The sequence below is a fragment of the Plodia interpunctella genome, chromosome 19 (assembly GCF_027563975.2).
Source record: "Plodia interpunctella isolate USDA-ARS_2022_Savannah chromosome 19, ilPloInte3.2, whole genome shotgun sequence".
In the NCBI taxonomy this organism is placed as follows: domain Eukaryota; kingdom Metazoa; phylum Arthropoda; class Insecta; order Lepidoptera; family Pyralidae; genus Plodia; species Plodia interpunctella.
In genome coordinates this window covers 6879341-6907064 of record NC_071312.1, presented here as the reverse complement: position 1 = coordinate 6907064, position 27724 = coordinate 6879341, and the positions used below count along the sequence as shown (strand labels likewise).

At 35.8% G+C, this 27724-nt stretch overlaps 1 protein-coding gene across 3 annotated transcripts in view; it reads left to right on the top strand.

Annotated features, from left to right (window-relative positions):
• The window catches only part of thw (thawb), a 73192-nt gene that overhangs the window by 35034 nt on the left and 10434 nt on the right, over nucleotides 1-27724 (top strand). For all 3 annotated transcript variants that reach the window (XM_053759241.2, XM_053759242.2, XM_053759243.2), the window contains exon 4: nucleotides 21256-21338. In XM_053759241.2, coding sequence (XP_053615216.1) covers nucleotides 21263-21338 — 76 coding nt within the window. In that variant the 5' untranslated portion in view covers nucleotides 21256-21262. The remainder of the gene's footprint in view (nucleotides 1-21255; nucleotides 21339-27724) is intronic.

Genomic DNA, 27724 nt, shown 5'->3' with positions numbered 1-27724 from the left:
CCAGACCTCCGTGCTCTGAAGAAGTTGAAAATGTGCAGGTCTGCGTGGTCTCTGTTGACTTACCTCGGCGATCGGGAGCAGATATAAGGCTGGAACAACGGAAAGATCCCGAGCTAAAGAAAATCCTGGACGCGCTTGAAAAACCCAAACAAGATGAAGATGGAATATATTGGTCTAACAAGGGATATTTTGTGAATAGCGGCATGTTACATCGCTATCTACAAGACAATGATAAAGACACCGCCCAGTTAGTCATACCTCAGCATGAAACATCGGCTATATTAAAACATTACCACGACCATCCGACAGCTGGTCATTATGGAGCGGAGAAAACTTTTCAACGTATATCTGCAAGATATTACTGGAAAGGAATGAGAAAGGAAATAGAGAAACATGTTAAAAACTGCATCAAATGTTTACGGTATAAACCAAGCAATCTGAAACCTGCCGGTTTATTACAAACCACTCCTATGAACCAAAGATTTGAGACACTATCTTTCGACCTATTTGGACCACTCCCACCTACTACAGACAATATGACTTGGATTTTCATTGTTGAAGATTTTGCTACTCGATGGGTGGAACTATTTGCCTTAGAACAGGCAACGGCCGACGCTTGTGCCACGGTGCTGCTAAATGAAATATTCCTGCGTTACGGAATACCACGACGACTAATTAGTGATAATGGAACACAATTCGTTAGCTCTGTAATGCAAAAACTAACCTTTTGTCTCGATATCAACCATGCATTCATACCAGTTTACCATCCAGAGACAAACCCAGTCGAGAGACGGAATCGAGATTTAAAGACACAGCTTGCAATTCTTGTTGAAGATGATCATCGCTCATGGGCAGAGAAACTTCCTAACATACGTTTTGCCATGAACACGGCAAACTGTCTTAGTACCGGACATACACCCGCATACCTTACCTTCGGTAGGGAATTAAGAACAACAGATGATATCACTCACGATGTCCGCCAAATAGCTTTAAATGAAAACTTCGTTCCCGAAATAACACCTAAACTAATTCTGTTAATAGATGTGTTAAGAAAAGCCAGAGAAGTACAAGAAAACCAGGAAGAACGAAGAAAGAAGTTCACCGATGAACATCGGCGACCAGCCCTGCGTACCAGCCTGGTGACTTGGTGATGGTGGCTACCAACTTCCTGAGCAACGCAGCGCGCTACCAATCTGCAAAGTTCGCACCGCGAAGGGATGGTCCATACGTCATTCTGCGTCAAAATGGGCCCTGTTCTTATGAAGTCGCTCAACCAACAGAACGTAAACCTCTGGGTATTTATCATGCTTCTGCGCTGAGCCCCTATCAAGGCTCAGCCTCTCCTTTACCTAATCCTGAAAGACCTTTGCGCAGACGGGGCCGCCCGAGAAAGCAAGCCACTACAGCCGAAACAGCAACTGGTCCTCGTGTCGGGCCGCCTACAGGACCAGAGGGGGAGACTGTAACACAACAAGCCCGCCTCAATGACGTCAGCGAGCCGGTTGACCAGCAGCGCGCCGCCAGTGAGACACCACCGCCCCGCCGCACACGTCGCCGAGTAGCCACGCGCATATAAATAGAAATTCTGCGCGTAGCTCGCCAGTCTGCGTTGGCGTGCAATCGGGACGGTTCTCGCATCGACTTAGGTCGGTCACTTACTTGCCCGTTCGTGCGCTCAACATAGGCTGCCCGCGTATGATCGACTGATGTGTTGGTTCGCTAGCGAACTGCATAGCGGGCGATTGTATGCGAAAACTCTAAGACTCCCTATCTTGATAAATTGTTGTATCCCCTTTTCGTAACTTACATTCATATTACACATTGTTAAATAATTTCTTTGTCCTAATAAATGTCTGTTGTTTTATCGTGGGTTTAAGTTAAATATCTCCCCTATTTAGTTTACCCCTCTTACAATACACATAATCACATATACCACGATTATTGAATAAGTCGTCTATTAAAATTAGGCTAATAACGTTTTATTGGTTGGTGTTTAGATTCGCTTGTATAGATATACAAGCGAATATGGTATAGTTATACCATATATATGGTGTCCCGTCCATATTATCCCTACCAAACATTAAGACACCGTGTCGAAGTAAACAAACTCAACTGTACTATATTGCTGCTCTGACATTTGCTTTTTATTACAATTATTACATCGGCTGGACGTAATGTCGAGTAATTGGACAGACTACTGATATTTACTAGACCTACGCTAAGATATAATTTGTGACTGACATTTCGTCACAAAGCAGTGACGGTGATGGCCGAGACAGGAAAACCGGTTACTAAACCACCAGCCTGTTAGTTTGTGTTATGAGAAATTTGGTTGTGTAACGGGAAAGCGATATATGAGACTATTACAGGACCGAAGGAAGTATAAGAGAACGTGTTAGAACAGGCCTAACCCAGCATACAAAATCTACATTTAGATCTGTGATCGGCTGTACTTTAAAGTCTTAACTTAGGTTTAGCCGAAGACAACCACATTAAACCTAACTGTAACCAACTGAAACCGGCTGCATCTAGTTCTAGCCGGCTAAACTTATGTGGAGCCGTACTTTGGGGTTTACTCATAATTATATTATATTATATTACCAGCCATACCTCTCTCAACTCCACCAATGTCAATAGACAGACAGACAATATCTTTGTTTACATGTGACATTTAAATCAAAAGAAATTGGAGAATACTAGTCTAAAAGTCTATCCGTACGTTTCCAAACAAAAATACAATATCTATTGTTAAATAAAACATTTTATTAACACATAACAAAAAAATTCTTATCCCTGTGCATGATCGATTATATGAATACGCTTCGTTCTTATGTGTACTAGTTGAGAACCAACCAGGTACACATAACAGCAAATGATCTACCAAATTAAAAGCAAATTCGCAGCTGTTACCGCCACATAAGACATGCTTACTGGACACGCAGTTGGCTGTACATAAAATTAAACAAATTCCCACAACTCGACCTCTGCTCTGCACAGTGGGGATCTCTAGAGACAATTATTATCAGGGTTCAGCTTAAATATTTTGCCAGATCCCTTTTGTCTTTAATACAATCACATTTTTTTTAATACACTCTGATAGAATTGTTTTTAAATGTCGAACTCGTGTGATCTGTTATGTCAAGGACCGCGGCTAATGGATACGTGGAGATGGGTTAAACGTTTCAATTATGATAACCTGGTAGTTGTTGTTTAGTTTCGATGCTTGCATTGTCGATTTTAAGTTGACAAATCATAACAAACATTCTAAATTGGATCACGTCTACAACTACAATAGCCTTTACAATCAACATTCACGTCTCCGTTATGTAAAGATTTAATTTTACATAATCATTACAGATGGGACTTTCAAATGGAATGGATTATATGCAATAATTCTCAAATTAGAGTTAGATCTGAAAGTTTTAGTTATTTATCTAATTGGGCAAAAAAAGAGAAATCGGAAAGTTGTGTATCATCATATCATGAAACGAATGAAGTAGGTATTGATGTATCAGCATATCCCTAATGAAGCATGTGGGTTAAGCTACTGCATAAAGACCCTGCTCCGATAATTATCATATCACCCACTAGATGTTGTGCGGGGTTTCGTTCCCGTGGGAATTTCGAGATAAATTATACCCTATAGCAATCTTGGATAATATACCTTTCTAATAGTGAAATATTTTTGAAATCGGTTCGGTAGTTTCGGAGATTACCCGACTCAAACATACAAACTCACAAACGCTTGCCTCTTTATAATAATAGTATAGTTAAGACGTCCGCTGCTAGACATAGCCTACTACTGCAGTTTTGATGAATCAGATCTAACCACCTGGTTGCAGATGATTTTCTATAATCCACCAGTAAAACCTAGTTGGATTGTAGTACAGTAAACAGCTCATCAAGTTACCTAGCATGAACCTCTATGGAGCGGTAATAGCGGCGTGTTTGTAATGAATTCAGGTAGATTGATGTGCTGTAGACTGTATAATTTACGCTAAGTTACATACCTATATTATACTTCTTAGCGTAAGGTTTGCAAATATAAACACAATAAAGTATTGCCTAAGTGCACAATCAACGTGAGAAAATACCGAATATCGTATGTGGTTTAAGACACATTTTCTGATTTAATAAATCAAGTCTAAACAAACAATCGCTCGCATTCCACGCAATTAATATCATATCATTAACCTAATAATTATAGTGTATTCTCACGACATTCGGGTGTTTCCGGCCAAGTACAACCTTGCGATGGTATCGGAGATTCCACATGTTGCGAAAGACGATCGAAAGCAAGGACGTTATTGAGATGATGGTTCGGTATCATCGCCATCCAAATGAATCATAGACTCTTCCAGATAATCGATTGTTTTCTAATAGATACAGACACTGAACAATAACAAGCAACGACTTAGACGCTTAAGTGCACCGGTCTGCTTTGACGTTGACCTGCGCCCCGCTGACGTTTCGATAAGATGAAGTACTTTGCGTTTTTCTGCGCAGGATAAAGTTGACATCAAAGTTGATATAAATAACAAAAAATATGCATAAAACATACTAGACGATTAAAAGCAAAAAGGCATAAGCTTTTTGCATCTAAGTATCCCATTACTAGAAAAAAATTGAAAAGCTGGAAAAAATATGCTTGTAACCGAAGTGTACCTATATGCTTAACTGACTACCAATTACAAGGCGCGCGTGGTCGATTGACCGCCATAGCGAAGTAAGTTTATCGTATGTTTTAAAGTACCTATTCGATTTTCATCATTTGGAAAAACACATTGTTCTTCTCAATTTGTTTCGCATAAAACATTGAAAATTTGAACACATTTACACTATTATACAATCATCAAAATCCGACACCGAACCTTAATTCTTAAAATCTAAGATTCAGATTACATTGTCAATGTCCGTCTGCATTAGAACCAAGCCTGTTACAGTCTATTTGTTCACGCCTCAGAGGCGCAGGATGCTGCGATGCTATCTCTGATCTCCAACGAGCGTGAAACGAGATGAAAACGAAAACCAAAGGCCTTTCATTGTGTATACAACTTGCTATGCGCTCGGTCAGGTTGTGCAAGTTAGAGGGAGCTATGCGATGCGTGCGACGCTTTACAATCATCACTGATACGGTCAATACTGTCATACACTTCCTTAGCTTCCTATATACTGTGTGTGAGCTGTAATTTAATCCTCACTTATATTATAAATGCGAAAGTAAGCTTCTAGCAACCAATCTTCTAGAAATTTTGCATACATGTAGTTTGAAGTATGGAGAAGGACATAGGGTACTTTCATCGCGGAAAATTAACGCGGGTGAGGTCGCGAGCAGAAGCTATTATAATATAATTATTTCTCCAGTGACATGATGATATATCTCTGTCAGTCAGTGGAAGATAGGCTTTACTACTCGGTCATTCATCGCTCGTTGATTGAAGGTCGCCAATAAGTATCGTAATCACAACATATTGCTGAGTGGGTGTAAATCGATTCAACTGCTCGTTTTGTGTTTAGTGCCTTTCAAGTTTCTACGCAAGAATATTTTTGTAATGTACCTATCTGGTTCTTTTTTTGTATCAGTTTAAAATATTACCTTGTAACGGCTTTAAAATATTTTTTCCGGTGACTTTTCTACGATAAAACTCAATACGTCAATAGCACTCTTGTAATGGTCATTGCGCCAATGCATCCTGATTAACCGATGTAGGACACTGGCCGCCTATAAAAATAAAATACAATATTCTCTTTCTTTTTTACATTTTTTCTTTTCCACAATATTTCGTGTAACAGCTTGTCGTATGCTCTTCTAAATATTTCCACTATTTCCTGTCTCTGGCCGCCCTGACCCATGACGGACCAGCAATTTCCTTCAAGTCATCTTCCCAACGAGTAATTATGCGAATGAATAATTATAATATGGTCATAATACATCCAATGTCAAATGTGTTAACGACTGCAAAATGCTAAGGATATAAGAACTTGAGATATTACTTTTTTGAACTTATATTTTCCAAGTTACATCGCGCATCGGTAGGTTCATATACAATCTCATGCCAACATCGCCGAACTCAGACACAAGTCGAATCCTTGAATATTGCGTAGTTAGTGCGAGTGCTTTTATTTACCGCAACGAAAAACCGGCAATGTATACCGAAATCGCCAAAGTTTGGCAAACTATTCTGATATCTCCAGGAGTCCACCAGTGGTCTTACAAGTAATCAATCAGGAGTTTCCATTTGTTTTATTGAGGATTGAATAAATCGAGTACCCTAATACCTATATCATAGGCTTTAATTAAAGATTCTTGGACACATTCCAAGTTTCCCTCGCGTTTCATATAATCACCTAGTAAGCTGTTAATTATGAATGAGGAAAGGGAAGTTAAATTAATTATTACTACATTCAGAAGTTACTTCGCTGACCCGTAAGAGATTACGTGCGTTTAAGATGTTTCGTTTAGGTTTGATTTTTTTTTATTTGATTTTCATAAACATACATTTAAATGACGAAACATGCTTTTATAATATTACTTAAGATTCTGGATTAACATTGGAACAAGTTAACAAGCGAAATGAATTACAGAAAATAGTCTCAAATTAGTCTCATGGTAGATTAGAGAGGTTTGGAAGACGATGCAGTCCTTCGCCCAGCAGTGGGACAGTAAAAATATATTTTTTTAAAGTCTCAAAACAATACGTCCCATTTTCACAGCGGGTTGAATCCTCCATAAATTCCAATGAAGTCAACGTGGCGCGCCTCTAAGGGCCGACCGTCCAGTTCGGAAATAACTTTCTTTACAAATTGTGATAATAGCACTTGGAAGTATGGGGAAATTGTTGTGTTGAATTAAGTTTTAGCCCTCCAGCAGGCCCACCAACAACCTTTACTGAACGAAATTAAATCGCACGAACCTAAATTGAATCGCATTCATACTGAAAATTAACTTGATGGTACAGCGATGCAGATCAGTAGATCGATCAGTAGATTTTATTAAAGGAAAGGAAGGAAAGGAAAACGAATAAAAATAGTATCCTTTTAAATCTTGTCATTTCATTTGATACTTCCTCGCGGTCTAACATCTCAGGCGTTTATGTGTGTATAGTGTCCACGAATATATCTTTCTTAGCATTAATATCTGCAAGTAATGATTTTAAAAAAGACAAATCACAAATTGGTCAATCGAATAATTGCTTTGCCGCTCCCGCTGGCTTGGCAGAAGTGGCAAACCCAAGAAGTTCTGTCAATATTGGCACGCATAGACCATATGGTCTGACTAATAATATGTATACCGAAGACCGTGCGAGGAGGAGATGGATGAGGAAGTAGAACAGTCCCTGAAGGAACCGAAGCTGAGAAAGGAATCGGGAATTCGCTCAGATAAAGGGGAAAATTAAGACATTAAAATCGACCTTTAACTCTGTTTTTGTGGGTTTCACCAAATGAAAGTGAAACTAGCGTTCAAGTTCGATAAATTTATTAGATTAGTAATATCACTGTTTGGAAACGGGCGGAATAATGTTATATGTATGAATACTATAGTTCACTATCAATACTACATATTGCGGTACAGTTATGTCATCGGCACACATCCACACATCTTGAGATCAACATATCGGATCATCTCGCTCACGCATTCATCTGTTCACACGAACCGAATATTTTATCTTCTATCTATGTTACGTCCCTGGTCTAAGTGAGAAGCGGTGGCGTGGAGATTCGCGATATCGCCCGAATCCAAAATTTTATCTCAGATTAAAAATAAGTAGTAGACATTAAAAATACAAAGTTTTTATTCAGTAAATCGAAGATAAGAGACCTGCGAAGATTTTGGGAAAAGTTGGCATCGTACTTTTAGCAAATTTTAACTAACAGTCTCCGCGTACTCAGAAATTGTAACTATATTTTTTAGTGATATAAAAAAGTAATTATTGATATCTCACCTCGACAATACCTACTATGGGAGCTCAATTAATGCCGTATCGAACAGCGCAGCGCGCTAGATGCTATACAATTTCGTCCCTTATAACGAAATCTTTCAGTTTAAAGGAAATAATTAGAAAGTATATTGCTTAACTAATATCAAAATTCTATTTTTATTCATAAAAAATCTAGAATCTAGCGGAATATTTTCATCTCATTATTGTTTTCAAAAATAAGTTAAAAAGCATGTGTATCATGAATCTATTAAAATATAACACATTAAACTAAGCACATTTAATTTTATAATTGTACTTAATTACATTATAAATCCGCTTAAGTTTCACGACTCAGGCGCACATGTCGAACACCGCGATTATGCCGCGTTCACACGATCAGTTTTTAGTGCTTCCTACATGCGCGACTGTACTAATAATGCCTTTCTTACCCCCCATATTATGCGGCTTAATTGCCTTTTTCTCAATTCTATTTATTTATTCGCGACAGCCATTATTGACACGCTTGGCTCTGATTTCATTAGCACGTAATGAAACTGCTTATTTCTTATATTGTGTCTGTTATACAATTAATTTTTAATGGAAATTATACCATTGTTTATTAATACGTACTTATAAGGTTGTCATAGGTACCTACGTTACGATTACTATTCAGTCGTCAATTTGTGATTAAATGAATAATTTTGCTATTTACATAGAGAATAAAAAGATGGAACGTGTCACAGTGTAATAAGTATACCTACTTACAATGAGAAAATAAGTAGGTCTGGCAACCGAAATCGACAGTACTTTAAAAGTAAATGTCTTGTAAAATCACGCCATCTCCGGCCAGATCATTTTGTTTCTCTTGTTCCTAGTTACCTGTTTAAGTTAAGGGTGCGTTGCATCAGTCAACTTTGACATAACCTTAACCTGCGCAGAAAAACGCAAAGTACGTCATTTTATCTCAATTTCAGAGGCACAGGTTAAAGTTACCGTCAAAGTTGGCTGATGAAACCTAGCCTAAATCACAAATAAAACACAAAATAGCCAAATCATATTCTATTACTTTTTGTATCATCAATAAAACCTCTTACAGTAGGTAATTATAAAATAATTATTATATTTGGGACACATAATTTATCACAAATGGGCAATTTTGTGAAAGGAGCAATATGTTCCAATTGCATAATTAGCAAACTATTGTTCCTTAATTCGAATATCACATTACTATATTGAGGAAGTGTTTATGGTAATCATAGACAATAATATTACAGCAACCGCCCCCGGCTTCGTCTGAGTGAATGTTATTACACTTTGCTATTTTTAGATGTCTCATTACTCACTAAACTGAAACTAATGTTTGTTTCTTAATAGTTACTACATGAATGGTCATGATCGCATGACATTTGAATTGTAATCATACAACTCGTAAATAAATCAAAATCATAGGGTTTTTGAAGCGGTGGTGGTGTAATGGTGTGAGTGGACGCCCGCCTGTGGATCGAAAGGTTTCAGGTTCGTATCCTGCTCGTGCCATATGAGTTTGTATACCAATCTGATTTATATATAGTAGTTTTCATAGACCACCACTTGCTTCCGATAAACATCGTGAGGAAACCTGCACACTGGTTGACATTTAGTTCCCTGTCAGATGCCATTAGGCGATATGAATAAAATTTGACACCAGTGTTAGCGATAACACACTCGTTATGATGATGGTGATAGGGTTTTTATGTAAAATACAATTTTATTTCGAACTGGCATACAGAGGATCAAGTATAAATTGTAAGATATTATAAATGTAACTACTAATTGTACCTAATAAATTATTGAGTTATCAGAAAGTATACTTATTTAACGCAAAATTCATGATGATTGTATAAACTGCATTGAGTGCATACTTTTCCGGAGGCACAACCCAACTAGTTATTTATTTAATTAAAATTGTTACTTTTTTACTAATAGTTCCTTCCTAAGTACCTGACGACCTCCGTGGCCTAATGGTCATCACGCCGGAATGCTACACTGGAGATCCCGGGTTCGATCCCCGGTCAGGTCAACATGGAAAATGATCTTTTTCAGATTTACCTGGGTCGTGGATGTGTATCTATATATGTATATGTTATAGAATTTAGTATCGTTGAGTTTGTATCCCATAACACAAGTTTCGAAGTTACTTTGGGGCTAAATCAATCTGTGTGATTTGTCCCTATATATTTATTTATTATTTTACCTAAGTACATATGTATCGATTTAAACACTATGATACCTATATAAAGAAACTTTTTATTGGCTTGTTTATAGTCATATTATAAAAATTGTTAAACTAAATCTATACGCTGTTGGTTTTCTTAATTAATAAATAAGTAATATAAAATTTGTTTAAGTATTTTTACTTTAATAGATGGAGAAGTTCTTCGCCGAAGAGTTTAATATTTTTAGTCACCCGTAGATGCGATCGCCGCCCGTACTTCCTAGGAAACACCACAATGGAAACACCCAAGTGAGATGCTGTTGGCGGTCGCCATAAAGCTCAGATACCATCTGCGGTTACGTAGCAATGCTGTAACAAACTAACAAACAGTCTACTTGACCCGTGACTATCTTATTCATAAAAATGAACGAATGCTTTATCTTTATTGCTTACTTCAATATTAGGTATAGTTATAATTAAGTGTTTATTTTTGTTTAAATTTCTTTTTAGATTTTATGTAACTTTGCCGTTAACGTTTGTCTATAAACACGTAATTAGGTATGCTTAAAGCATGTTCTATGGGCGGTCACATTAAATCTAACTATATTAATTAATAAATCACAGTAAAGAAACCATAGACTTTGCTTTACCAAGAATTTTCATTATTTTATAGATAAACAGACCGCTTTATCGAGGCATGGGTAGTTTTTTACAGGATGTGTGTAGGTGGGTCCCTTGGTAGCCGATAAGCAAAAAGGTTATTCCCAAAAGGTTGACATTAGAATAGCCGGTTGTATAATCACAGTAAAATTTTCAACATTTTAAGGCTTATAGGCGCTACAGCTCCTTGAGGCGCTGCGTTGAGGGTGATAGTAAATTGACCAAAATTCGATTCAATTTGAGAACAATACGAACAAAAGCACTACACTTACACATCACCAAACTTTTTTTAGTGTGAATTAGATAAAATGACCCCACTTATACAAATTGAGGTCATTATTGTGTATATCTTGCTGCAAAAAGTAATGAATGTAGTTGCAAAGTATGATCATCATGTGTGCAAGCTCGTCTAAATTATAGAATTGCGTTTGAAATTGATAAAATTAGTCACACACAGCGCAAGATGTACGTACGTTCTTGTTTGAGAAAAAGTATCATCAAGCTATACGAGGTGTGTTCAAAAAGTAAGGTGACTTTGTATTTTTAAGAAAAGATATTTATTTATTTATCAATATTTATGTTGTCCCCTTCAAAGTAATCCCCCTCAGATACAATACACTTATGCCAACGGTTTTTCCAATCGTCAAAGCACTTCTCATAAGCACTTTTCGGTATAGCCTTGAGCTCTTCCAGCGATGCAGTCTTTATCTCTTCAATCGTTGCAAATCTCCGTCCTTTCATAGGTCTCTTTAGTTTTGGGAACAAGAAAAAGTCATACCCATGATTCGTCACCAGTTATGACCCTTTTGAGTAAATCTGGGTCGTCGTTGACGTCATTCAACAGTTCTTGAGCGATGCTCGTGCGACGGTTCTTTTGGTCAAAATTTAGCAATTTCGGAACAAACTTCGCTGACACACGTCTCATGCCCAAAACGTTAGAAAAAATTTCATGGCACGAGCCAAGCGATATACCAACATCCTCAGCAACTTCTCTGATAGTGATTCGACGATTTTCCAGAATAATTTTCTTCACTGCTTGAACGTTTTCATCAGTTGTTGACGTGCTTGGGCGTCCAGAGCGAGGCTCGTCATTGGCATCTTCCCGGCCATCTTGGAACAGTTTGTACCACTTGTAAACATTTTTTTTACTCAGAACAATTTCACCGTATGCCACTGTCAACATTTTAAGTGTTTCGGAGCACTTTATTTTATTTTTTACACAAAATTTGATGCAAATCCTTTGATCCATATTTTTCGATAGCAAGAAATCGCCGAGCACGCAAAACACTTATAACCTTTACGCCTCTCCCAACCAAACAAAAAATGCTATACACTTGAAACTTGGTACAGATGTTCGGAAAGAGTGTACCAACATAACAAAATAAAAAAATCGATAATCGAAAGTACGTTGCCCGCCAAATTTGAAAAGTCACCTTACTTTTTGTACACACCTCGTATAAGCTGGCTATATAAAATGTTCTATTTGCACGAGTTTCATTCTTAGAATTTGATATTCAATTTAATTAATTCTTTGTTAATTTGTAGGAGAGACTAACCAAACGCCCAGGGCGAAATTTACAAAGGGGCGCCTAAAATTTGAGATAGAAAGTCCATAATGGTCACTTACGCTGCAAAAAGCTACTCTGCTCAATTTCAAGTTTCTCGGTACAGCTGTCTTGACCTCTGAATGTCCCAATCAAGCAGTACCTGCAATCAATTCTAAAACAAAACTCACAAATCTAATTTAGACTAACCTGAATACCGACATTACATCACCTCATCAGCTACCGAGACAATCGACGCTATCGAGTAATATCGATCAATCGCATCACTATTCATCGACTAGACGTTAATGCATAGCGCACATGCCGCCGCGTGCGGTCACCCGGTGACGTGCTATGGTCTATAAGGGTCCAAGTTACAAGAGGATATATAAACGGAAGCGAATAATAACTATATACAATAGATCATATGATACAGCTCGATCCAATAGACCTATAATAGATTATTTTCACAATACATTGTGCGTTGATGGAATTCAACTCAGCGACATCTTAGTTCTGCTAACATTAGTGCTAAATTAAAAGCGCTTTAATAGCAATATTTCAAAATTTATGAACAAGAAGTTTATTACTATCAGTTTAAGTTCTTTTTTACAATATTACTCTTGTTTTTCTTGTTCTTTAATTGTGCACTTTCCGCAACATTCTCTACATCACTCTGTTGGTTAACTGATAGGAAAAGAATAGGCTTTAAGACCGTCGTTTAATTTTTTTGTAATAAAATATATACAATACAATATATCATATTTTTAGTGTAATTTTAAAATTTCATATTGCAAGAAACACACAAAACCATACACACAGATCGGTATCTAATTAGAACTGTTGTAATATTTAATATTATTAATATTCGCACAAGCTAGAATCCCTCTTAATGTTTGTACCACGCACCACTTTCACTACCAGGGATGCGCAGGAGTCGTCCGACCGAGAAATCGATTCAGAAATCATTTAATTGCGTCTCGTTAGTGAAGCAAGCATAATGTACGTAATAGAATAGCTACCAGGTCATTTAATACATATACCTCTAGGCGTTCGTTGACAAAAATTTTCAAAGCTGAAGTTTTGAGAGGTGCGAACTCTCGATCCTCCGTCATACTAGTATAAAACAGATTTTTTTTCTTCTTCACAGTTGCACTAGTATGACAGAGATGAAATTTTCATTTCACAATTCACGCTATAATATTTTGTCGGCAAAGATTTTTTTCAAATTATATTCAGCTTTATATTATTTCATTATTATACTATTCAATAAATAAGTTTTTTACCAAAATGTCATTTTAGACACAAGCTTTTATTGTTGTCAGAGAGATTTGGTTGATTTCAATGTGTGACAAAATAATACCTTTTAGGAATTTCCACATCTGAAGCCATTCCTGAATGCACCGTCAAGTAATGCTTATCATAATAATGCATTTACATCCAAACTAAACGTGTGTACAAAATTTCAGCTCAATCGGTTAAAGGTACCTGCTTCAAAATTCAGTTGCAAGATTCCACCCGAATAGACATAAGGACTTATAGTTATATTGCAAGCATAATAATAGATTGTAAATATTGTGTTTCACAAGCGTCGGATATGCCTAACCGGCAAATCTAATCTGGCAGATTTTTCTATACTTAGTTTATCTATCAAATTACAATGTTATTTTATCAAGTGGTGATATACAAAAGTTTATGTGACCGTAGGTACTTTCTGTCCTTCTGTCGTGTGTAGTGTATAATTATTGTAAATAATCCAATTTCGGTGGCCTTTCACCTTAGATGTTATCTGTGATTGGTTAATGTTGTGATCGGTCACGTTAGAACAATAAATCTCCTATGAAAACCTAATCGATAAATTGAGAAAGTTACAAAACTTCTATTTAGTTAATGTTTCTTTTGTAATTGAATTCTTAAATCAATTTCTATGTTTCACTTTCGAATATTAATTTTAATATCGTTCTTAATAAACTTTAACTATCTTTGTTTGTTGCGGCGACTTTAATGTTGATTGGTACTAATTATTAGATGTAATTACTGGTATATTACTGTAGTTGAAGGCAAAGTACCAAATAGGTTCATTTATTTATCAACCCTTCGATCCTGGAGATAATAAAAACAATTGAACAACAATAGAATCGCAATCCGATCGGAGCGCGCGGGAACTAAAAGGCTACGTCTGTGTATCAAACATGAACTTTTACTAGTTTTACTAGATTTTCTTTTAAACTTTATTTCACAAAATAACAACTATTGTGTAGAAGTGATGAAATTCACGCCATATTCTATAGCATTTTCCAAAATTAAAATGCACCATACATTAAAATGTTTTTTATAAATAAACACGCGGCCCACCCCGTCTTCTCTCGAGTTAAAACATAATTAATCACTAATACACCTGAATCTTTATCACACTATCTATTGGAGAAAATCGCAAAAAATACATGCAGTAGTTTTCTGTTCATGACGAAAAAGAAAGACAGACAAACGCGGCAGAGGACTTTGTTTTATTATATGTAATAAAGTATATATTTTCTCAGGTTGCAAACGACATTTCTATCCACTCAGAGAGGCTACATTTGGACCTTTTAGTAAAAGCAGTTTGACCCCGGCCCGGGTCGACTTTCGACTCCAATGCTGTGTCCAATCCCAGCCAAGCAGCCAGTGATAGTTTCACTATCATTGTCTAGGTTAGCTATATACGCTCTGATATTAATGAGAATCGACTACTTTTCTTCTCTGAAGATTTCAATTCGTAAACGGTGGCCACCCAAATCCTTGGCGTCAACTGTGGTACCTAATTGTGTTAACTGTTTGTACATTATGTAATAGAAAACGATAACACTTTTAAAATTCTTTATATATTGTGACATAATTTGTCAAGACCTTTTTTATTTTTGTAATAAGAAATATAATAAAATGATGAAATGTGTTGGTGGCGCTAGTGTGCTCGTATGTAGCCCCTTACCCCCACATTCGTCCACGTGCATACATGGATTTACACCCAGTATTTCCCCAATTTCTTCCCAAAAAAAAACCTGTGTTTGCGCCCGTCTGTTTGGGAGAAAATTGGGCGAATACTGGCCGTAAACACACCTCTGTTCGCATGTTAAATACACAAAAATAGATCAAGGTTTAATTATACCTATGTAATGTGTATACCGGTACTCATCTCTAACAAATTGCCAATTGTTTTCATCATCAAAATAACAGAGATTAAAGAATCTCTAACTGAAGGTCGCCATTGAGGAGGCATTTCCTCTGGCCAAGGTATAACAATATAGCCGTTGAATTAGCACGTCTCTTCAATGGCCGATGAAACCCACTTCCGATGGACTTATGATCTCTCTATGGGTCGAAAGGCCAAGTTGAGTATTTTATATTAAGCCTTGGTGGCACTGGTCAACTTTTACGTTAATTTAAGCTGCGCACGCGCCACCGCGACTTCGATTATTGTAATTATCATTTTCCAAACTGAGAATTATTACTATTTTCTGATTGGTGATGCCAGCGCAAGCACCAGACGGGTGATCGGTCCATTAATTGTGGCACCATCGTAACTTAGTGGTAACTCAACATCAAAACTTATTAACTCTAGGAGTTAGAGTCTATCTTTCTTTGACATTTTTATATATTTTTTAATAACATGTATTTACTTAAAGTGATGTGATTTTGTACTCTATAGCTAATTTTCCAATGGCCAGCATAAACAAAACATATTACAGTCTAGACACACAAAATGAATGAAATTCTGACGTTTTCCGAAACAATCAAACAATTGTTAACATCATTTTACAAGAGCGGTCATTTCACGGTACAGTTACCGCCACAACAACATACTCAATTTCAATGCAAATTCACCTTTATCACCGCAACATAAGGTCCAAGTATAACTTGACATGTAGTTGATCGTACGAGATAACTTGATGAATCGTCTATTGCCAGTAATTGTTTTTTGATTGGCATTTCGAAACTAAGACCTTGCAGTGCAATTTCCAAAACACATGGTTGCAATAATTTTTTGAAGATTAAAGACAGGTAAAAAATTGGTAGATGTTTCTTCAGAAACAGTCTTTAATTTAGTTTAAATTATATAAGTATATAATTTAAACGATTTAGAAATACGAAATATGTATACATTTTCGGAAATAAATTATCTAGATAACAATAAAAACTAGATCATTATCCGTTCAGATGCTCAAAAGAGTGGATTTTGTTTTTCAACTCTTTTTCGACAGACGGTACATGCTCAAATCACGATAACATCTACAGCTACTGAAACTAAAATAAAACACGACCGCGGAACTTGTTAGATCCAACCTCCGACACCAATTAGCCAATCAGAGAGCGCCGTCACTATCGACGCGATCTGTCTTCGTTCGTGACGACGAAACTCGGCTAATGCATGGGAAGCGACAGTCGCAACCGATGGTAGATACGCTAGCAGGAAGTCACCTGTTGAACTAAATTAATATCATGTTTTTCAGAAAGCTGAATCATATATAGAACGCGAAGTACCTATTTGCATTTCACTATCGAGTCGATTCGAAGTGAGCGAACCAATCGCAATGCGGTGTGGTTGTCGTTGCGTCACAATAGCACACTGTGATTGGTTAACTGCGTCTCACTTTGAATCGACTCGATGGTGACATGTAAATAGATAAGTCGCACTACGCACACAGGTGCCTAGTAAACACGCACGTATTTTGTATACGTCCCTCGGTCGTTTCGGCCTGTGTTACAACGACTGTAATCACCGAGCGGGCTACTGCTGTATATTAAAGTATATTAATAAAACGCGAAAGTTTAATTTTTTAACAATGATGGTAAATGTCGTGAGGAAACCTGCACACTGATTTATTATTAACATGTGCGTGAAATGGAGAAGGCAATGGCAAATCACTCCATTAATAGTGCCAAGAACCACGACCCTCAGCCATGAGGAAATACGACTATGAAGAAGATGATAATAAATATTGCCGTGAGACAGTCACTCGCACAAACTATTTGACAGCACCAACCACAATAAAATAAATAAATAAATACTTATACATATAAGGCAAATCACACAGATTTAGCTAGCCCCAAAAGTAAGTTCGAGACTGTATTATGGAGTAAGTATTAACTCAACGATACTATATTTTATAACAAATACATATCATAGATAAACATCCAAGACCCGAAATCAACCCGAAATTAAATGACCCGACCGGGGATCGAACCCGGGACCTCTCGGTTCAGAGACAAGCGACGACAAGATGTGAAACGTTGAAACCACTGCATAATTGTGCTGTGTATTAGTTCTTATCACCTTTATAATACGGACTACAAATAAACTATTCACACTTACGATACTGGGGTATTATTTAATCTGTGCATACGATTAGAACTTAGAAACTTATTTCAAAACTTGAAAGCTGCTCTCTATGATCCTTCAAGTTCAAATGTCGACTGGCGAAAGTACACTCCTACGTATATTGTTCACTAGCGATCTAACCTGACTTCGTTCGGATTTCACGCCCATTCAATCGCAACTAATAGACCATTCATTGGCTATTTACAATCGACTTTGTATGATAATGTGTGGATGGGCTAATAAAAACTGGTTATATTGAATGGGATTGAATTAGATGTAAAGATACAATGTCTGTTAAAATATTTCGTACTTAATTATTTTGTGATCTGGGTGTCCATTTAAATCGATCTGAAATTATATAACCTATACCATTAAGCATATTATCTATGTATGTAACTTATATATATGTTATTGTCTTTGATACCTATATATATGTTATTTATTATTTATTGTAGATCAAATCAATTTTCTATATCTAGAATGGTCTTTCGAATTTAAAATTAATCGCGTAAGTTAATCTACTTAAAGACTAGTTAATCATGTATGTTTACTGAAATTACCGCCAAAAATCTCTTACAAATTATATATCAAAGACCTCTGCCGCATCTGTCTGTTCACGATAAAAGTACTGCACGGATTTACATGTGGTTTTCAACAATAGATAGTGTAATTCCGGTAGGTTTAGACGAGTCGCTAGTTTATATAATAATATAAAACTTACATCTATCATCGCAGGCAAACCCGACTCGAAAATGTTCTTTTATCACAAAATTATTCAGGAAAGATCTTGACCCAGCCATGCCTAATAAATAAATAATAAATATATATATTAAAACAAATCACACAGATTGAGCTAGCCCCAATGTAAGTTCTAGACTTGTGTTATGGGATTCTAACTCAACGATACTATATTTGATAACATATACATATATAAATAAACATCCAAGATTGGCCCGGGGCCAATCAGAAAAAGGTCATGACCCGACCGAGGATCGAACCCGGAACCTCTCGGTTCAAAGGCAAGCACTTTACCACTATGCCACCGAGATCGTCATCCTACTCCACTATGCCGACTGTTACATCTCATATAATAACAAAATATGTGCTGATATTCGGAAAGCCACCATATTTCACGAGTTTCGCGACGAAAGTAACAAGATCCACGATTTATGATCGGATGAGTATCAACTGCCTTGTACGGTGTTCAATTGCTGGCATTCGTATGAAGATAAACCTATCAGATACACAGTTACTTTCAAAGAAAATGTCGGCAATGATTTTTTTCAAATAATACCTATTCAGCCACGCAATTACTTGGCTAGCGCTAGTGGATCTTTCAAAAAACTTTTTGACCTTTTTCTTACAGAATGCAAATTTGCACAACATCTTATACATATTTGTCAAAATTCCAAAGTGAGTTTAGTTCAATTCGCCGACGCACCCGCAAGTGTAGCGCTAGTGTTCGAGTGAGTTTTACAGAATGCATATTAGCCATATCCGCGCGGAATCCAACGTGAGTTTTTTGACGTCTCTTACAGAATCGAAACACTGTTTATATAACTGTTTGTTTGTAATATCTTTATTGTATAAAGATCACATGTTAAAAGTATATGTATTGCTATACTAATTTAATAAATACGTTTTTTTTTTCGTATTTTTAATTCACTGGAGTCATAGAGCATACGACCGAAGTCGCGTGCATCGTCTAGTGATATATAAAACCACTCATTCTCATTTTCTTATAAATCTAAAATACCTACTCGTAAATAGGCTATTTGTGTAGTGAAATGAAATATTCTTCACTGTACTTTTAATTTTTTGTTACCATATATAATTTACTTTTTAACCCCCAACGCAAAAAGAGGGGTGTTATAAGCTTAACCGCTAAGTGTGTCTATCTGACTGCGTGTGTACTTGCCTCCGTAGCTCATCAACGGGTGAACCGATTTGGATGCGGTTTTTTTCATAGCTAATTTTTATGCGATGGTTCTTAGATATGTTTGATCAAAATCGGTTCAGCCGTTCAAAAGTTGTAGCGAAATGAATAATGAAATTTCGTCGGGGATTTTTTTGTTCGTCTTCATGATACAACATAAAATAACAAGAACATGAGCCAATAAATAAATATTCTTCCATGTCAATGATCGCGTGTCCTCACGGGGAAAGTGTGACGATAAATATAATTTATTGACACAAAATGGTGTAAGGGAAGTATTTTTCTGTCCGTATTGTTCTTAACGGGAATATTTATATGTTAAATGCCGGTGCACACCAAGTGCATATACACTACATATATGCATGTTTGTGACGATCGTGATAATGCGTACGTACACATGTGTTACAATTTCATACAACCGTGCTGCATACGTATTATATGCGTGTGGTCTAAGGGCCCACTTCTTTATGGTGCACACCAATATACATATAGCATACCAATCTTGATTAAATACTTATTTATAAGAATCCGGTCGAAAAAACTTAGGCAATCTATACTAGTTTTTGACTATATTCAGTCGTTTCACAAATCAACGGATTGCTTTTTACTTTAAATCAATTGTAAAGTCTTGTAATCAATGTCTATTAAAATTAAATTAGAATTGAAATCTGAAAATTATAAGCAATTATTTTACCTAAGCTAAGTAAATGTATTTACTTAATATAAGCTAAGTGTATTAACTTAATATGAGATAAATAAATGTATAATTTACTTAGCTCAAGTAAAATTTCGTATACGCTAAAATAATATAATTGATTGGGAATAACAAAATTGTCAACAAACTTATAGAAAGTTACGATTCACGACTTCACTATTAGACGTTCTGGTAATTTGACCAAATGGATATAGTTTATGAAATAAGCCAGCGAAACTACACAATTTAATGCAAATTATACAGATCTATAAATTGTTGACATAGACTATAAATTCCTTAAAATGGTACGAACTATATTAAATAATAAAATAATACGTAAAATAAATAATAATTACATATGTGGCCGTTCAAATCAAAAGGGACCTTACGGCGCCCGGCACTTACGCCATTATTGCCGTTGTTTTGTATTCGAACAACGGCAATAAAGACCTAAGTGCCAACCGCCATAAGGTCCCTTTTGATTTGGACGGCCACATATAATATGACACCCCCAGTAATAAGGAATATACTTAGGTAAGAGGAAAGTCTAAGTCACGACATTAGAAATGTGACATAAATCTTTCTTTCTTATTATTTCCTATTTAATCTCCGTATATAGTACAACTTTCATTATGACTTTGAATCATGGTATAATTTCGATGAGGAGGAAGGAGGACGTAAATTAAACGCTAGTTCTTACTATAAATAGCACAAGGATATAAATTAAAAAAATATAAATTGTTGGCTCGACGCTTACGGAAATGTTGATGATTCGAATGTGATTTAGAGCGATCCTCTACCTGATGTCAGTCTTCATTGAGAATGCTGTTGCATATCAGATGTCAATCTTAGTCACCTCATACAATAAGTGTATTCCCGACGTTGTCCCCGTTGTCGGTGTCCCCATTTGTATGATTCAAAAATAAAAACAAATCAATTTTTTTTGTTACAGATTTAACATGCGGTGGAAGGGAGAAGATTCCGGCACAAAAATGATATCAAGACTCTTCCTGTTTTTCCTGATTTTGGCCATCGGTAAGTTTCATTTTGTTTCAAAATAAAGCAAGTATTCCGTTTAGCGCACCATTTTCTAACCGCACCGATCAGACTTTTAAATGTCTGATGGCGCCGTAGAAACAACAAAAAAAAAAATATGGTTCAGTGCAGCATAGTCCTTTTTATTGCACGTCAGACAAAAATAAATCAACATTCATAAAAAAAAAAAAATCAAGAAAATTCTAAATTCAAATTTCGTAGAAAAGATAATTAAACAAAATGGCCAGTGTAAACAATCAAAGTTAAAAGTAACAACAAAGTAAAAAAAAAATAGCCCTTTCGCTCACATTTGACTACCTATCTAAAGAGATTTTACATAAGTAATAAATAAATTGCTCAAGTGGTCCTTATCAAAAAGCTTCTTGTTCACTCATAAAGTAAACACGGTAAATGTCAAACACCACTCAACTGAAGTCTTGTGAATAAATATTAAAAATACATATTATATATCTTATTACATAAACACTAAAATAAAATGTTAGGAAATCTTCTGTTTCATAGATACAATCGTATGACAGTTACTCAATATTTAAAACTGAGGGTACCTTGCAAAACCTCTGATCGAAGAATCTAGGATTATAATTATGTCGAGTTAGACTGCCTAGGTATAAACCACTTAAGGTCTAGAAGTAAGGCTCATTCAAATACACTTCAACCTGCAACTATAAGAAAACAATATTTCAAAAATATTAGTACATGCAAATAAATTGGTATTGAAAGAAAAAACTAAACTAATGTTTTGCCGATTATGGGTAGGCTAAATCATATTATGTTGAAAGTGAAAACGTAAACCCTTTCATTTTCGAACGACACATCCAATCAAATTCTAATATGCGTCAATAAAAACTTGTTTTAGTTAAATTTATTAATTTATCCTCTTGTGACACAAAACTTTAAAATGTTGGCAGCCTATATAATACTGTTGAAGGGTCATATACTTTTGTATAAGAAGCGTAAGCGTATCAAACATAAAAATATTTTTTTCATTTTTCATAGGCTCAGAAAGCACTATTTGATCCGAATATGAATTATCAGAAAAAACTTAAATAAATTTTAAAAATAGAATTTATTGTTGAGCCTCTAACAATCACGTATTAATTTCGTGGTTACATTATAACGTACTAGATGTTGCCCGGGGCTTCGCTCTCGTAGGAATTTTGTGAAAAAATATAGCCTAGCAATCTTGGATAATGTACCTTTCTAATGGTGAAAGAATTTTTGAAATCGGTTCGGTAGTTTCGGAGATTACCCGCCTCAAACATACAAACGCTTACCTCTTTATAATAATAGTATAGATTAAAGCTTACTTTCTGTACTATCAGTAGTTTGCTGTCGGGTGTCGCAACGTCTCGAGGGCAGTTGGCACTTTTCATATAACATTCACTGTACAATGGATGTTCGATCGTCTTTGTTACTGTTATTTGAAATGACTTGCTTTCTATTGAGCCAAAAAAAAAAATATTCTGGAGTAACTGTTATATTTTAGTCTGTAAAAAATACTTAGGTACCTATTTCGAAATTGTCCGTCGGTTACGGAACGAATTTAAACTGGAGATTATCTTCAAAATATTTACCTATTTTGAAGATGTCAGTCGGTCATGGGTGACCAAAAACTGATTACTTAGATTAGATTAGATTATACTATTGATGCCGATTATATTTGATGTCATTAAAACACACCTAGCGAACTACGGGAACATAAAATTAACAGTATTGGACCTTACGCTCTGGTGCTAACTGCTAACACTTTGTGTGTCCGGTGTTTAGAAAACCTTCGTTAATAAATAAATTACGACACTAAAATCACTCCACTGTCCCATAAATCTCCCAATAGCTAATTAGCCACCACAATCACATGTCGCAACGCAATGTGAACTCTACGGCCTACACAATAATGCAAGGATGCACGCAGCAAGTGCATCCGCGTTGCACAACCGGATCTGTCGAGTGCATTCTTTTAGCAGATCTTGCGATACGTTTATTGAATCGTTGGTTTCTACACGTTGAACGCTGTAATGGCTCGGTTTGGCAATTTTTCTTATGTTTCGCCTAGAGTCTGTATATTAATTCATGTCTATAACAAGCTTTTTACAAAAATGAAATTTTTGGAACAAGCTTTCGTTGTCGTCAAGAGAGATCTTATGGCATTTAACACCTGACAAAAAACCCATGTCCGTGTTGTAAACCATTGAGGAGTTCCTTCGTTGGGAGCCGATCCTGGGTGCACCATCAGGTCATGCTTATCATAATAGTGCATTGTCATGGAAACTGGAATTAGGAGAAATCTAACTTGCAAGATTTGATTACCGACAGGCATCGGGACAGGTGAAACTAAATAAAAACTTTTAAAAATGGCAATATTGCGCGGGATATGTGTAGTCAAGCACGTGGCTTGACACCACACGCGAGGATGACCTCGTGAGGACATCTCTGTCCGTGACGTTGCCGATAAACAGAGAGCCTGTCATTGCTACTTACTCAAACCAGCAAGGTTCGGCTGCTTACGTCGGTTCTTTCTGTTCCTGGTAGACGGGGTAACCCAACAAGTGCTGGCTTGACGTTTTCGAGGAGGATATATGCATCAATAGTCTAGCAACTGAAGTTGACGAAGAGCGTAAGAAATTAAGAAGAAAAAGCAGTAAACCGTACCTGATCCTCATCAAATCATAAAACGTTCAAAATCTTACCATCTATAAAATTTTTGGTCGAATATTACCTATTCATAATTTACTCAAAAATTAAATTGTAAGGTTCTATAATTTGATAATGAAGTATCGTAACTCAAACATTGTATAAACGCTTCATCTGTATTCAGTCGTGAGAAGAAGCCGCGAACTTTATTGAATAATAAGTTAAAGGTGCACAACGGATGCACAACAATGCAAGCGGATAAGGAAAATAAATCTTAGTTTATAACATGACTTATTTTGTTGCATGTTAAATATTTATAATGAAAATGTATTCTACATTTATATAAAACTCTTGCGTTACTGAGTGACTGACTGACAGACAACGTACAGCCGAAACTACTGGACGTAGAAAACTGAAATGTAGTACTGTGTAGGTTCCTAGAACAGTGTAGGGAAGCACTAAGAAGGGATTTCCTGAAATTCCCGCGGGAAACAGATTTTTACTCGCATACGAAGTTGTTAGTAGTACATACATAACCGTATTTTAAGTTCAAAGTAAGGTGGCGTATATTTACCGCCGCCACGCGCGCCACCCTTTCCCTTTTCCGATACATATGACCACTGATATATCATCCTAGGGATATAATATCTTACAGCTGATGCTTAACAGCGTCCCCAAAGAGTGTTGATATCAGTCGGTTATAAAATAAAAGACGTATCTTTTAAATTGTAAGTATATAGTTTGATTTTTCGTGGACCTCACTGAGCTCGGGTCATAGAAAACAAACGAGAGAACTTAGTTTATCCGTTCAGGCTTCGCTCGGATGAAAACATAATAAATTATACACCTTCCTCAAGAATAACACTATCTATTGGTGAAAACCGCAAGAAAATCCGTGCAGCAGTTTTCATGTATCGCGAAAATACAGATAGACGCGGCTGAGGATTTTGTTTTATAACATGAAAGCGTTGAAAGTTTTGCAATGGACTGAATGTTGAAAAATTCAAGAGTCGAGCGGAAATCGAACCCATGTCCTATTGCCTTATAAAAATTTAGTTAAAAAATAATGTGTGACATGTTGAGTATCCAGATTGGATTACAATAACAAATAAGGTTGACATAAACGAAAAGAATGAAACCTAGCACTGTGTCACGAAACATTTATGAGAATGGTGTTTTTTTTTTTATATTTTCCACTAAACAATAATTAACCACATATTGAAGAGTAGATATAAAGTTTACGTTAAACGCCCAGTCGATTGTTAAAACATAAACATATTCTAAACAATAAGATCGTATCGACGATTTTAATGGGAGCCCTCCAGATAATTTGAGGTTAGAGGCTATTCCGCGATTCATGTTGGAAACATTACGGTAACAATCGTTGTCGAAACGTCATTGCCAACAATGCAAAGTGGCTACCAATTTTATTGGACTTAAGGTTTTTTGTGTTATGGTAGCCGCAGGCTATGAAGTTATCTTATGCTGCTTTGAAATTTGTTAGAGGGACCTGCAAAGCATGAATTTCCCATAAAAACTTAATACATTAATAATATTCACAGCGTGAATAATAGCCATAATGAAATATTCCCTATCCTGTTACGTTATTTTACGTTTTCATTCACCTCCATTTCGCACAGTATTCGCAATTCCTAGATGTCAGGCCATTAGCACGGATAAGTAGGTATTATAATGCGTAATATTATAACGTAGGTATATGCGTGCTAATGCGTGCTTTCTATCCTTGACGATATCAAGCCAGCATTTCTCGAGTGTGCCCCTTCTGCTAGGGCCAGACGGAAATATACAAAGATACACATATTTAATTTTATATCCTGTTATTTAGATGAAGACATTAACCTAGCTTCATATTCACCTTTTCTAAAATGTTCACCCACATCATATTATATACGGTCTGTAAGTGAGTACAAAATTAAAAACGCATATATTTTTTTAATTTTTAAAATTAACTGAACAATAAATCGTATAAGTCACATTAACTTCGGTACTATTTAGGTTGTTTTAGTAATTTTCGAATAATGAAATCAAAATATATAACTGAAAACTGTATCTTACGCGAATGCACTTATCAATTTTATTATCACACAGTATTACCACAATGCAGTGACATAAGCCACATTATCGGGTGATGCAGGAATCGTGCGGTTGCGGTTTCGTTTGTCGGCGCCTGCGCAGGGTATAAGGAACTGCGGTAGACTGTTAGAACTCATAGATTTGACAGTGCAGTCAGGTATAGATACTTTGTATGTAACAGGAATTAGGATAATCTAAGTACTTAATATCTTCTCAAATTATTTTGGTTCTTGATTTTTACTGAACTGTACTGAACTGTTTGTACTGAACTGTTTGTACTGAACAACGTAGGCACAAGATTTTACCATACAGATTAGAGACGAGTGTAGAAGATAAAATTAGTAAGACTCCATATTACATCAATGCGTTTATTTCGGACGTCAATAGACTAAAATAGTGGTAGTTTGACGCAATAATTACTATGGAAATACTTCTATGTTTATGGAAAATACTTTATCAGTAAAGTCCAATCGCACTTACTTATCCAATTTATGGCTATGGCATTAATCTTTAAATAAGATTTGATACATTTGCTACACCAAATTAGACCTCGCAAATAATTACTAATGGGTAATAACGTATTTACATTTTTCAAGGTAAATAGGTTACATTTAAACATGTAATAGGTGTTGACACAATGATAAATACTGTAGAGTAATTGGCTGCGCGTTCTCGCCATTCGAAATTTGAATCCTCAATGACAGGGGCAAATGTCAAACGTCAAAACTGTTATAATGGTGTTGATTGTCGAAAAAAGTTTTGATGTGTATTGTGTGGAATTTGCAAGAACCAAGTATCCTTGAATTTGCGGCAATAACAACTTTTTTGTACGTATTTAGGCCAACGAAATAAAAGGTGGGTATACCAATTAATTTGTGAATTTTAGAATTTAAAATATCATCTCTTTTATATCCAGTCAGTTATAAATCAATCAAGTAGGTACCCAAAACGTTAAATGAAGGTTAGGAAGAACGAGCTTAAAACTAAACTTAAGTACCTATTTACATCTAAATCGATTAGTACATCGATTTATCGATTAAGAATTTGCGGTCAGACAGCCAAGTAATATTACAAGTGACGTGCCGTTCTAAAAATGTTCGTATATGCACGCAAATATCAGGACTTATTCAGGGAACATCCCAAGAATTTTCTTCGGATTATTCCCGTGAAATTTCCAATGAGAATTTCTCTGCAAAAAAATCTGCGGGATTTTTTAAGGAAGGAAAATTTTAGAGAAGGGAACATTTCTCAGCTGTACATTGCTTATTAGTACCTTACGTTATATGGCCTATTTACGAGCGAGATTTATAGAGGACCACTAGCTATGGCCAAAGATCGGTGAATCAGCCAGAGTGGGGACAGAAGGAACATTGGCTCATTTAGTATAAACGCACCATTACCCAAATACCATCAATATTTTCGTTGGCATTCCTGTATTTCTTAATATTTCAATATATATATATATATATATATATATATATATATATATATATATATATATATATATATATATATATATATATATATATATATATATATATATATATATATATATATATATATATATATATATATATATATATATATATATATATATATATATATATATATATATATATATATATCAAGTCATTATTTAG